General features: G+C 34.1%; 1 protein-coding gene across 1 annotated transcript in view; it reads left to right on the forward strand.

Annotated features, from left to right (window-relative positions):
• Positions 1–2,129: 2,129 nt before the first annotated feature.
• The window catches only part of Smp_163740 (spectrin-like nuclear envelope protein), a gene marked incomplete at both ends in the record, with an annotated part of 103,058 nt that continues 90,206 nt past the window's right edge, over positions 2,130–14,981 (forward strand). The window contains 2 exons of the mRNA XM_018790327.1: positions 2,130–2,180; positions 2,347–2,959. Of these exons, the coding sequence (XP_018655682.1) occupies positions 2,130–2,180; positions 2,347–2,959 (664 nt within the window). The remainder of the gene's footprint in view (positions 2,181–2,346; positions 2,960–14,981) is intronic.

The following is a 14,981-nucleotide window of genomic DNA, read 5'->3' on the forward strand; positions in this document are numbered from 1 at the left end:
AAGTGTCAGTGGTCCTCACAATCAATTTATCTCTAATGATATTCCTAATGAATGTGACAAATATGTTCCTAATGAGTCGAACTCTAGTCACATTTCCGATGTTCTCGTATCAGATGTTGCATATTCTCACGAACAATGTGTTTCGAGTAGAATCCCTAGTCAGTGGTACGATGAATCAGATGGGAAAGCAAAATTTCCCGAAGCAACCAGAGAACCAGTTTGCCCAGATGTGAAGTTTGCACAGACAGAGAATCCAAATCAAGTCCAAGATTATCCTAATGAATATGAGGCAGATGAATGTTTTCTATTCGATTGTTTCGCAGGTAAATCAAGCCTAGTTAAATCACATGTGTTAATTACATATATCAATGCATATCCATCTGTATATTCTAATATGAATAACAAAAAGTATATGTATCATGATTTTTATTCAAGTCAAAGTCACATGATGGAATACCTCAAATCATATATCAGTGTTTATTCCCAAATACTCACATGCAGTAGTCGATGCGTAAGATTTGAGAAGATAATGCAAATTGGGAACGTCATATTGGCTAAAACATTGCGAAGTAAGGACCCAACATTATTTCGTGGGGGAGGATATTGTTGGAAAGTCCATGATGCAAATTCTAAATATCAATGGTTTCACTACAAAGCCGGCATGCTGATTGTATACAATTCCAGAACCCAGGTGAGTCTGTTCCAATTTCGGTTGTTAATTCTAATACTAATGAGTGCATTCTAGATAATACAGAGTCTACATCCAATACACCGTCGGACAGATGTAAGATGAACTTAAGAAGACGAGCAATCGATTACAGACACTTACACTCCAATTCGAGCTGTGGCGGATGTGATGTTTAAATAAATCAATGACTTCTTCGTATTGATGACTGTTGTAATTTTGAATTCCAAATACAATACATTCGTTCGGGCTTATCTAATACTTCTTGATTACATTGCGTTATTCCGGGGATTACTAGTTTATACTACAATTCAAATACTTCTAATTATCATAGTGGCCCAAGCAGTTAAGTCCAGAACACCAATAACAGCCTCTGCAATGTGAATCATTATATTTCAAACATACTGGATTTATATACCAATCAAACAGACCACATTGTACCATAAAACAGGAAATAACATTTGTACAAGATTAAGCGAAAAGTGGCTGTGAATAGAGGGAACAGTAATCAATATACTGGGGATAACTCAAGAATGGTAAATCGTATAATAATAGTCTATAGGTCAAAATAAAGCTTATAATAAGAGGAATACGAATACGATTGGGTTAGTTACTTAACAATTATACAACAAGAAATATATATATATATCATATTGGTCCATAGATAGTTCCCAAAGTTACCATTCGTAATTTTCCACGGGATATAACAACAGTACAAATGAATACTTATCTTACCTTATCAATTACATCAATCATTAGCTTCGGCAATCAAATGTAGTAACAAGTTGTTGATGCATCCATTCTATTAATTTTCACTCCTCTAAGAATAAAAAAACACTTTTATCTGCTAGTCATTTTGTTGATCCTCAGTTTAGAAGTTTCTTTCTTTCATCCATTGAAAGTTGTGGTTGAAAGTTTCGTTAGTCTCTAAACGAAATATATGAACAGGACCTTTTATTTCCTTTTGTCTTTTTTTATTTTTAACTTATGGATGACAAATAATACCATAGTGTAAAATGATAAAACTGTTGATGGGATATTACGGGTGTGTCCTTTTATATATGAGAACCTATACACATACGCATATAAACTCACTTACTTACTACCTTAGTTACTTTACTTATACCTATAAGAATTGACTAATACTCTTACGTTAATCATATTAGGAATAAAAATAAGTAAACGCCTAATCTCCAACGTATCTAAAGCCTCATAGAAATATTAACGTTTGACTTAAGGTTTGTATAATCTAAACAAGAATACCCATCATATACTAGTTCACAATACTACTCAAAATATGTAGTTGTGTAATGCCATGTATGTATATATCTATATATAACTCTTGTCTAATAATATTATTTGAGTAATTCTAACATTAACCAATCATAAGAAAAATCAAATAGAATTCCCTAAGTCAATAGTTGACTATTTATTGGTTTAAATAATGTTGGAAGATGATACTACTCAAATAAACAAAAAAAAACGAAGTAATGAAGTAATTCATTATTACAATCATCAATGTAATGATAGGAAAATAATTGGGTTGTATACATAGAGAAAGATAGATAGTATGGAATGGACATTTTTAATGTTCAAGTCTATTGAACTAAAATATGGTCAATTTTCATTATTCCAATAAAGATTTATATTATACTTCACAGTATTCTTCATCATCAAATCAACATGATCATCTTTGTCATGATGACCAACATTGTACTAAACATTTGAATTATACTGAATGGGATTCATTAAAATCGATTGAATTAAATGAAAATGTTAAGCCTGTATCAAATCTTTTAGTATTGGATCAATTATCAACTATTTCAAATAATAATGATCATGATCATAAATCTCCAAGAACTGATGATACAACAACAATAGAAAGTTGGACACCATCAATTGATCAATCATTTATACGTCAAGAATTATTATTAAATAGAATGAAAAGTTGGAAATTGTACAGAAATACTAGTCCTTTAAACTATTTCAGTAATATGAATAATAATACTAGTAATATGGATAATCTACCTGAAAAATACTCTGTTAAATGTAGATTTAGAACATTTGAAGATGTACCTAAGGATCAAATAGATGATAATCTAGCAACAGTACATATATTTAACCAGTATTTAATGAATAATGAATATGAGCATGGAGATCAATTACAAATATTAACAAATGCTCATTCATCACCTGATATAAGTGAAAATTTGACAGAACAATTTATTACACCATCAGTTAGTGATGGTGTAACATTGGATGCCGATAATCAGGGTAAGTGAAATATCTTTTGCCAATATAGTTATAGTCTTAAAAGCTTAGAACACTTCAATTTGAGTTCTTTTTATTGAATTGGGTAAGATTACTTGAGGGGTTACTCTGTTCTAAATCCTTTATAGTTAAGAACTTCTTAATTGCTGAGATCTGAGAATCTCATAGACAGATCTCAATCAATATTGACTGGGAAACATTTTCTCAAAGTTGGTTCAGCATAACTGTGATAGTACATATCAATGATAGTACACTAAAACCCATAGTATTTATATATTTGAGAGGTCTAGTGTGTATGTGTGTGAATAGCTTGATTACTATAATCCATTGTAACTATCCATTCACTCAAGTTATCTAGTGTAAATACCCTCATACGTTTGACATTTATTTTTCAACACCCTTAGTTTATACTGTCAATAAACCAATATATCAAACCATCGCATGACATCTATACAATCTGTTTACAGACGAAAATAATTAAATGTGATGATATTTTCTCACAAGTTTGACATTTTATAATTATTCACATAAACCTGAATCAGAAGTAGGAAGTATACAACATAAATCGTCTAACAAGAACCTTTATATTTTTATTGTATCATTTAAGTTTATCAGAGGGGGGTTTTGTGGAGATGTTAGTAATTTTATATACTTGGGATCATAAGTCAATTGAAGCTAGACAACCATGGGAAACCTGGAAGCACTGGACGACCGTTTCGTCCTATTGTGGGACTCCTCAACAGTGCGCATCCACCATCCCGCCTCGCGAGATTTGAACCCAGGATCTGTCAGTCTCGCGCACGAGCATTTAACCGATAGACCACTGAGCTGGCCGGCATCCAACGGTGTTAATGTCTAACTTCAATCAATCCACGAAATTGAGCAACCATTCACCAATACCTTCAGTGAGTTGATATCTCCCAACAGACCTAGTTTAAATTTATCAAAGGGACTAACTACTTCATATTACGATAGTGTAATAAGAAGACTATCAGAAGATTATCAGAACTATGTGATATATTAGAGCAATACATTTCGAACAATCTGATCATTTAGAGCTGATCCAAATAGCATTTTATTGAAATAAAGGCTTAAATCAGTCATTAACAAGAGGCATTAAACAGCAAAAGTCATTATGAAGGAATGAACAAGGTTCATGCTTCATCGAAAACTTAAAAGACATGAAAAATGATCGCGTCATATCCCACTATGTTTACCAATTTAAATGTGTGTGGTCACACATAAATAAGGAGGAGCAATCGTGATCTCGAAATTAGGGTGTGTGAACATGTACCAAAATGTTTGCAGAAACAAATAGAAACAAATGACCCATCCATCATCCTCTATTGCCAAACATATAGTCGAAACAGGTCATAAGATTGATCTTGACCTTGCTTTTGTGGTGTTGTATAAAATGTAAAAGGGCGTATACTAAGGCTTATTGAAGCCTCAGCCATACGAAAATTCAAACCTCTTTATGTATTCAAAAGCGGTTTGTTCTCATCTAAAACCTACCCTGGTGATATTAGTTTATTGGCTGGAGTGATTAGGTTTCGAATTGTTTTCACATTGTTATTATTATTATTATCCTTGTTTCCTCTTACTCCTATTTCCAGTCTAGTTGACCTTTTATTTTTATATATAGATGTTCTTAACAAGTGTATTTTTGATCAGATTGTTGGGAATGTACTGCGCTAATATATCACATAGTTCTGGTAATCTTTGTTTTACTTTAAATTACTTACTTGCTGAGTGTATAACGCGATGGCGTTTGAAGCGAAAGGTACTGGGTTTGAGTCCCAGAGTAAATATCAACTCTGAGATGCAGGTACATCTAGCTGACGAGTCCCAAATAGGACGAAACGCGCATCTTGGATTCCTCTGCTAGCCACTATCCATCTTTGCTTACAATTACTTGACACTGTTAAGAGAATAAGAAAGAGTGAAAGCTTGAATAAACCTCTGTGTTAGAATCATAAAATTTCAATGGTCATTTGTAAGAAACAAAATATCCCAAGTAAATACTTAATATTTTCTTTTTAAAATTTTAATAATCGAACGAATTTGTGGCGTGTGCTACTGATGTCAACAGATATAAGTAGTATATATCATCAATCGAAATTGAAATGCCTGGGGGCAGAAAGTTAAGAAGATCGAAGAAAATAGAATGAGAACAGAGAATGATTGCTATGGAAGCGAAGAAACAATCAAGTCTGAGATACTTGGTTGACATTTTGCAAATGAAGAATTTACTTAATGGATCTCAGATTTTACTAAGAGATTCTCTAGTTTTGTACGCAAATGCATTTGTTTGTCCCCGCCTATCGTTTTGTTTTTTGGCCTAGGTGGATTAATTGAAAAGCGATTGTTATTATTCTAGATAAAATTCTCAACTCCTAGCTCATGAAAACATGAGAATTATAGAAAAATCACTTATAAGTTGTGATAGGCACTGATGTTGTTTACAAAGATGATTGTTTACGAGGACAATAAACACTTTGGTATTAAACTACGTGACTTAGGAAACAAAACAACATTGAAAGTGTCTACTTAATTTGTATTCATTCTATATCATTTTACAAGGTTGCATTACACAAATAATGTCTTCATCTATCCACAAAAGAGAAATTATCATTCTGGTATATTAACTGATAGATTGTAGATTGATTATTCGCCTTCACACAGCTTAGTATTTGAGTTCCGATTGTTTAATAAAATGACTGCAATTGATCAGTCTCTTATTGGCATATGTGCATACTATGCGGATTGCCTCGATATTACCTTAATTCACATTCATGATAAGCAATGATGGATAATGGCTAACAATGGAATCCAGGATGGGCATCTCGTCCTATTTGGGACTCATCAACTAGATGTACCTGCATTTCAGAGTTGATGTTCACTCTGAGACTCGAATCCAGTACTGTTCGCTCCAAACGCGATCGCGTTATCCACTTAGATACTGAGTCCTGATAGCCACTTTCTTGTACTTATGCTTGTAAAGTTTAAACTCACTTAGTATTGTTGGTTAAAATTTTCCCATTAACGTTTAGGAATGCAATTGATTAGTCTCTTATTGGCATATGTGCATACTATGCGGAATGCCTCGATATTACCTTAATTCACATTCATGATAAGCAATGATGGATAATGGCTAACAATGGAATCCAGGAAGGGCATCTCGTCGTATTTGGGAATCATCAACTAGATGTACCTGCATTTCAGAGTTGATGTTCACTCTGAGACTCGAATCCAGTACTGTTCGCTCCAACGCGATCGCGTTATCCACTTAGATACTGAGTCCTGATAGCCACTTTCTTGTACTTATGCTTGTAAAGTTTAAACTCACTTAGTATTGTTTGTTAAAATTTTCCCATTAACGTTTAGGACTGCAATTGATCAGTCTCTTATTGGCATATGTGCATACTATGCGGATTGCCTCGATATTACCTTAATTCACATTCATGATAAGCAATGATGGATAATGGCTAACAATGGAATCCAGGATGGGCATCTCGTCCTATTTGGGACTCATCAACTAGATGTACCTGCATTTCAGAGTTGATGTTCACTCTGAGACTCGAATCCAGTACTGTTCGCTCCAAACGCGATCGCGTTATCCACTTAGATACTGAGTCCTGATAGCCACTTTCTTGTACTTATGCTTGTAAAGTTTAAACTCACTTAGTATTGTTTGTTAAAATTTTCCCATTAACGTTTAGGACTGCAATTGATCAGTCTCTTATTGGCATATGTGCATACTATGCGTATTGCCTCGATATTATCTTAATTCGCAAGCATTATAAGCAATAATGGATAATAGCCAGTAGTGGAATGCAGGATGGGCATCTCGTCCTATTTGGGACTTGTCAACTGGATGTATCTGCATCTCAGAGTTGATGTTCACTCAAGGACTCGAATGCAGTACCGTTCGTTTCAAACACCATCACGTTATCCACTTAGCTATTGAGACTATAGCAACCATCCTATAATCAATTTCGATTCTAGTCAATTTTGGTTAAGCCCTTTTTATTAACTTACTTAACAGACATCGTCATTTGGATAGTAACAATTTGCATATTCTTTGCACTGCTATACCACTAGAGCACATGACACTCTATCCGAAATGTTGACTGCTTAAATATCATTCGATGACTCTACTCCTCCCCATATGTGTACGCACGCATATACTATTATCAGCCTTTGTTTTGGTTTGCTGTGCCCTTATTAAATTTGACTATAAATTGCCTATGTAATTGTTTGCCATTCGCTCGCTTGCTCCTCGTTCGCTTCATTCACTTATTCGCCTGTCCATTCGCTCTCTCGCTTGCCGCTCACTCGCTCGTTGATATTCGCTCAGGTGTTGTTAGCTTTCTGACCTGAGTTATTCGACAATAAACTGTAGTTGCTGCTATCCTTCGTCTTCTGATTTTACTCACCGTTAAGATTAGAATTATAATGGTTGTCGAAGTAAACGATTAACGAATCGCGGCACTACAAGTCCTGTTAACCACTTTATACAGATTGTTCATTGTTCAATACAATGTATGAGAATGTTATTATGATATATGTAGATTTATTTTTGTTCCTTTTATTAAACAAAGAGGATATTTTACCAGAATAGTGAATCAAAATGAGTCATTAATATATATGTAGAGAGAGAGAGAGAGAGGGTAAGTTTAATTTACACAATCATTTAAGTTAGTAACAAACTTTTAAAGTTTTGTTTCCTAAACATAGTTGATAATAGAAATGAAATACTAAGAAATGGATATAAATGGGCGTTTCTTGGACCTATCTTATTACTTAACAAATAGATAGATAGATTTAGGAAATACATAATTGGTGATATGATAAACTTTCCCAATCTAAAATGTACTACATTTCTGATATACAATTCATGGTAAAATTTACATGGAGATATAGTGTGTGTATTTGTACCTTCGCAATTACAAAAAAAATATTCAACCTTTCCATTAACTTATAGGAAGTCGGATGTAGGTAGTTAATAAATGTATCATTGACATTAAGGTGTCGCCTTTAAAAAAAGATATTTAAGAGGTATTTTTTTTATAGAAAGTATAATGAAAAGAATAAAAGTCAATAACCTGAACAATTATTGGTTGACCTTATTCAGTGAATTATTGAAGAGAAAAGAACAGTCAATAGTTGTTTTTCATTAACCTAGTTCTTATATACAGTACTGTATCATGAATGTACTTAAGATCGATGATACGGATTTCAAGCCTAGCAGAGATACAATTTAACCTCGGACATTCTACTATATAATTGGATCCATATCGATATTCATTTCATAAATTACTGTTACATCATTGAAATGATCAACTATTCAGATCATTGTAACACGGAGGATTTTGTTTGATGAGTGCCCAGTTAATATATGAACGTGCTGATCCCCGCCAATGAGAGAGGAGAGAATTATCGATCAGAGCTATGATACACAAAAGCCGTATGGACAGTCTTGAGTACTTATCAGTCCTGCTTTATGCCTAGACCAGCCAGTTCAGTCCAGAACACCAATAACACCCTCTGCATACTGGGTTTATATACCAAGCAGACAGACCACATCGTACCATAAAATAGAAAATAACATGTGTACAAGATTTAGCCGAATGTGGCTGTGAATAGAGGGAACAGTAATTAATGGACTAGGGATAACTCAAGAATGGTAGATCGTATAATAATAGTCTATAGGTCAAAATAAAGCTTATGATAAGAGAAACACAAATACGAATAGTTTAGTTACTTAACAATTATACAATAAGAAATATACATATCATATTGGTCCATAAACAGTTCTCAAAGTTACCCTTCATAATTCTCCACGGGATATAACAATGAATATTCTACGCTGTGATTGGCTCGCCTAAAATGTGGAAACGTTGGTCCGTTTAACAGCTTTTTTCGTTTACCTTCTCAATTTCTCCACAGATAATTTAATTAGAATTGCACATTAAAGGTTTCAACCAATAGGGAAAATACACAATCAACTGAAATATTTTTCAGTGCTTAAATCATCATTTACATAGATTTACCACATACTATGAATAGATACATTAGGAATAAATTTGAAACAACAGGAATTCGAATTACAAACAAAGATGGATAGTGGCTAGTACTGGAATCCATGACATCGGTTTCGTCCTATTCGGGACTCGTCGGCTGGATGTACCTGCTTGTGAATTAAGGCTATATCGGGGCAATGCTCACAGTTTGAAGCGAACAGTACTGGATTCGAGTCCCTGAGTGAACATCCACTCTGGGATGCAGGTACATCCAATTGACGAGTCCCAAATAGGGCGAGATGCTCATCCTGGATTCCACTGCTAGCTACTATCCATCATTGTTTATAATGTTTGTGAATTAAGGTAATATCGAGGCAATCCTCACAGTATGCTCATATGCCAGTAAAAGACTGATCAATCACAGTTCTAAACATCAATGGGAAGATTCTAACAAATAATAACAAGTGAATTTCTGAATTCGCATTGTTTTTGTATCAACCAAACATTAATTATTGATAGTTGAAAGCGTGAGTCAATTGAAGTGATAGTAAATTATCTGCAAAATAACATGCTACTTAAATGAACATTAGTTAGTAGAATGATACAATTATAATAGATCTGATAATTATGTTACTTATGACCTGAATAACTAAAATCAGGGTGATCAAAATTTATCAGGAAAATGCTAAGTTGAATAATTAGTAAGCTAAAAATAATCGTGATGAAAGAAATTAGCTTGTTCTATCATTTTACTATGCTGTTTTAAGTAGTATAGACTAGTTTTTATTAAAATAGGACATAGGTGGTGATCAATATTGATTACTGTTGTAATGATTATGTAACTACGTTTTTATGAGGGAAATATATGTTCTTATTATTGACCATCTTGGTATATTACAAAGAACTTCATGACGTAATTCACTTTTCACAATAGTATTACGCAACTTATGAAGAGTTGATTATTTTTAGTTAAACAAAAGAGAAATTATAAATAGTTGGTTAGTTTAGCTTACATATTTTATGTAAAATGAATGCACTGTGCCGCTGGAAATTCTAGAAAGTTCCTATAACAACAATCAAGAGACTGATAAGTTGTAGAAAAACGTGGCTAATTTAGCAATATTACATTTAACGATCATGTATAAACATTTTGAATGAAATACATATAATGTCTACAAAAATTTAAGGAATAAACAAAATCAGAAGGGTTTTTTATGTGGAGATTATGGCAATTTTATAGTTGAAATCATGAGTCAATTGAAGCTAGAAAACCATGGGAAACCTGGAAGCATTGGATGGCCGTTTCGTGGGACTCCTTAGCAGTGCGCATCCACGACCTTGCCTCGTGAGATTCCAACCCAGGACCTATCAGTCTCGTGCGTGAGCGCCTAACCTGTAGACCACTCAGTCGGCATGTAACGGTGTTACTGTCCAACTTCAATTAATCCAGGAAATTGAGCAACCGTTCACCATTGTCTTCAATGAGTTACTATCTCACAACAGACCCGGTTGAACTCCACTGGTCACTACTTCTCACTAGAACTCCAGGAGATATCTCGTGGAGCCAGTAACTAGTGAGCATATGATTATTATCAGAATGGGTTTTTTGTTTGGAGATTTTAGTAATTTTATAGTTGAAATCATCAGTCAAGTGAAGCTAGACCACCATGGAAAACCTGGGAGCACTGGACGGCCATTTCGTCCTTTTGTGGGACTCCTCAACAGAAAAACAAAATAGCCCAATAAGAGTAGACTATCTACTGTATAATAATTAGTTTGTGAACGTACAATTTGTGATGTAACATGATGATCATCAAAGTAATTGCACCATTGAACACTAACTCAACAGTTCTACAGATCAAGCGTTCATTACGAGATCTGAATATCTTGGTTTATTTCTTCAGTAGAGTTGGGGTTACTTACTACCGAGTCTATCAATGCTAGAACGAAATAACCACTCAATGTTCCCTAGTTTTCAACAGTAAGATAATCGAGATCAATTCGTGACAAATTCCACAACACTTATTTATGTAGTTAAAACACATCGAAAGTCAATGAATCTACCATATTATTTACACAGTTAAAAAAACAGGTGGATCAGATGTTTAAACCGGGTGCCAATGTTCTTTTATTGACCATTTGTTTCTTATGATAGTTCTTTTCTTAAATGTCCATTTTTTATGTATAAAGTTGTCAAATCTATTCGATTCAACACAATGAACCTTGAATGGTTACAGAGAGGCTTTTAGCTTATGTTTCTTCATGATTAATAGTCATTCGCAACACGTATACATAAATTGATAGGAACCGTAGCTTTCATTGATAGAAAATAAATGTACAGTAATGTCGAGCCATTTAATCTAATGATCTAATTAGAAATATGTTCGACAGAATCTAATTAGCTTTAAGAACTTTAAAAAAAGTGAAAGTATAATCTACTGATGGCCTTGAGTCAGTCAAATAAAATTAAGATAACTCCTCATGTATTTCACGCGAACTTTGTAGGGCAATGATAAGTAACTTATGTCGTATTATTACCTATGTGAAAAGTACCAATATTTGAATTTTAAAATGCCTGGAATCAATAAAAATATCTATTAAGGGGCCAAAAAGTATATTCAATGCGATATTTAAATTAAATTAGAAACCATACCTGCTCCTAAAGCAAATTTCTATGGTGTGATTTGATGTGTACTCAAGAGTGTCTGTTGAAATAAGATAATATTCTCTTTTTCTGACTCTTCTTCTATACCTTTACCTTTACTTTCCTAATTTTATAAATAGAAGATTTGGTGAAGCATTACATAAGAGCTAATATTAGTTAATGATGAAAATCCTAACCCTTATTTGTAGACCTAACTCGGAACTCCAGGTTATTCTAAACGCAACCCTTTCACATTATAACTGATATCATTTGGTGACGAAAACCTTATAAGGGTTATAAATCAAACTTAACCTTGACCCAATCCCATGTATATAAAATTAATCATTTTTTTCTTTATAAAAATGAGTAATTTAACATACAAGGGGTTGTTTATTACAACAAAACTACAATTCCACTATAGTTATATTACTTTCCATTGTTAATTGTTTCATAAGTAGGCAGTATTTCCTGATTGGCTGATAGTTCGCTCAAGGTCATTAGTATAGTATACTTTTATCGACGATATTAATTTATTTTTAAAATCCTTTGATTAATTTATTTAATTAGTTTTATCAGTATAGGGTTGTGAAGATTATTACTATTTTGATTGAGATCATGAACTAGTTGATATCAGATCACCATTGAAGATCTGGAAGCACTGAACGGCCATTTCATCCTATTACTGGGCTCTTCAGAAGTGTGCACAAGACTGAAGGCCCTGAGTTCGAATCTCACGAGAGGGATCGTGGATGCGCACTGTTACGAAGTCCCATACTAAGACCAAGCACGATTTCAATGCTTCCAGGTTTTCAATAGTGGCCTAATATGAACCGATTCATGATCTCAATCAAACACAATTAATTTAAGTAGAATAAACAAATCTCTTTGAGATTTTGTTATTCAAAACGAAATGTCAATTATTTACATTCAAATTATATTCATGTCATTGTTATAAATGAAAAGTAGAATGAATTGTCAAAATGACAAATAGGTGTATGAATAGAATTGTAAGTTATGTAGTAAATTAGTGATTAGATCCAACTCTCTTCTTTTTTGGATCGATATTGATGACATAACATGATGATATGTAAATAATTCAACAACTTCAAGAGTAATTTTACATACTAGATCTCTATTTAGCACTATAATCTTATAAGATATGAATTAGAGTGAAATTTTAAATCATAATTTTCCTTATAATAATACTTACTTACTTACGCCTGTTACCCCACGTCGTGGAGGAGTATAGGCCGCCCACCAGCATTCTTCATCCAACTCTGTCCTGGGAAATCGTTTCCAGTTATTTCCAGTTGTTATAATAAGTAGGCTCTTATTGATGTGTCAAAAAATTATGATCGATAGAAAGGAGGCAACTACAGTTGTTATTTTTTAAAGTACTTTACATCACTATTAACATACAAGAAGCATTAATCAACTTAGTTTACGGTTCAGAAATATGCATTCATGACTATATAAAAGTTAGAGAATCATTGAAGTTTAAGAAACACTTAAAAGTCCATAATCTAAACAATTCTCAAGTTGATGGATGGTGACTAGTGGTGGAATGAAGGATGAGCGTCTCATCCTATTTGGGACTCGTTAACTGGATGTACCTGTATCTCAGAGCTGATGTTCACTCTGGGACTCGAACCCAGTACCGTTTGTTTCAAATATCATCTCGTTATCCATTTGGCTACTGAGTCCTGATAGCTATCTGCTTATACCTTCCCATTGTTGTGAAGGACAGCAACTGATCAGTCTCTTGTTGGTATATGTGCATCTTGTGTGGACTGGCTCGGTATAGTCCTAAATCACAAGTTGAACAAAATCTTTACGTATGATTAGAATAAACAGTTTTAATTTATTATAATTTTTCAGAAGGGGTTGCTCAATTTCGTGGATCGGTTGAAGTTAGACACTAACACTGTCGGATACCGGCTTAGTGGTCTGTCGGCTTAGTGCTCTGGCACGAGACTGGTAGGTCCTGGGTTTGAATCTTGCTCACGAGGCGGGATAATGGATTCGCACTGCTGAGGAGTCCCATAATAAAACGAAACGGCCTTCCAGTGCTTCCAGGTTTCCGATGGTAGTCTAACTTCAATTAACTCATGATCTCAACTCTATAAAATTATTATAATATTCCCGAAAAATTAACAAAAACAAACGTTTTGTTTTTTAAAAATTAAATTTATAAATTCAATAGTTCACAAGTCACATGTTTAAGCTGCAATTCAGAGAGTTGTTCTCTGTAAATATAGATATATGTATATGCTTATATGCAATTCTGTTGCATAACTTATACATTTGCGTCACCTAGTAACAAGTAGTGTAATTTGTTCAGGTTTTTTCGTGACACTAATCAATATTTAACAGTCATTGTAACCGAAGTGATCATCAGATAAAATGAAATTTTATTGATCTTATTTCATTTAAAATATAAAGGGAGAGTATCTAACGAATAAAACAAATATTTTATTGTTTTGATTTTATTTTATTATTTTATTATTTATTTAAACACATAAATATTGGTACAAAAGGGTACCAGATACATATGCTCAACACAAATCTCATTCGATTTGTGTGAGGGCTGTGATACTGCCCGGATGCCCAAACTGAAGCAGGTGGTTTTCTTAGGAGGCCATACTCGGAGCCTTCGACCTAAAGGTCTGATCCACAAGACAGTGGAGCATTGTGAGGAGATGCAATCACATAGTAGCCGGTGACCAACGATTGATTCATACGACATTTGTTCCCCCAGGATACTTGAGCCCATGTGCACCATTGGTTTGGAATCAGGGCTTTCCAACTCCCCTAGGTGGACGCGCCGTGTCCACCAACCCGTTTAAAGCACCGGACATTCGCTTTTCGTAAACAACTCCCCCACCACGAGAAGAGAGTGAGTAGTACTTGCCTGGCAGATGCTATATACGCGTGGCCATGTGAGAGCATTTGGAGTGGGAGAGCGGACTCTCCTGACTCTCTGCCGTACCAGGGCATTTGGGGGCATAAGTCTAGTGTCAGGAGACTTGTAAATAAAGTCTTTGAGATAATATACGTTGTTTACAAGTAGTTGTGAAGCAAACATTTTTAAAACAATCATAAATTAGGGAACTTATCACAAACACAATAATTGTCACTTTCACTGTCCAACTATCTTGACAGTTCTAATGAGTTTACTGTCATTGAAATACCATTAAAGGATTTGGCATATTAAATAATCAGGTTAAACGATAGTTATTATTAATCAATCTTAACTGAGAATTTTCTAGGAATTCATTCAGAACTCAGTAGCTGAGTGGATAACGCGAACGGTACTGGATTCGAGTTCCAGAGTGAACACCAACTCTGAGATGCA

The sequence above is a fragment of the Schistosoma mansoni genome, chromosome W, assembly GCF_000237925.1.
Source record: "Schistosoma mansoni strain Puerto Rico chromosome W, complete genome".
NCBI lineage: Eukaryota > Metazoa > Platyhelminthes > Trematoda > Strigeidida > Schistosomatidae > Schistosoma > Schistosoma mansoni.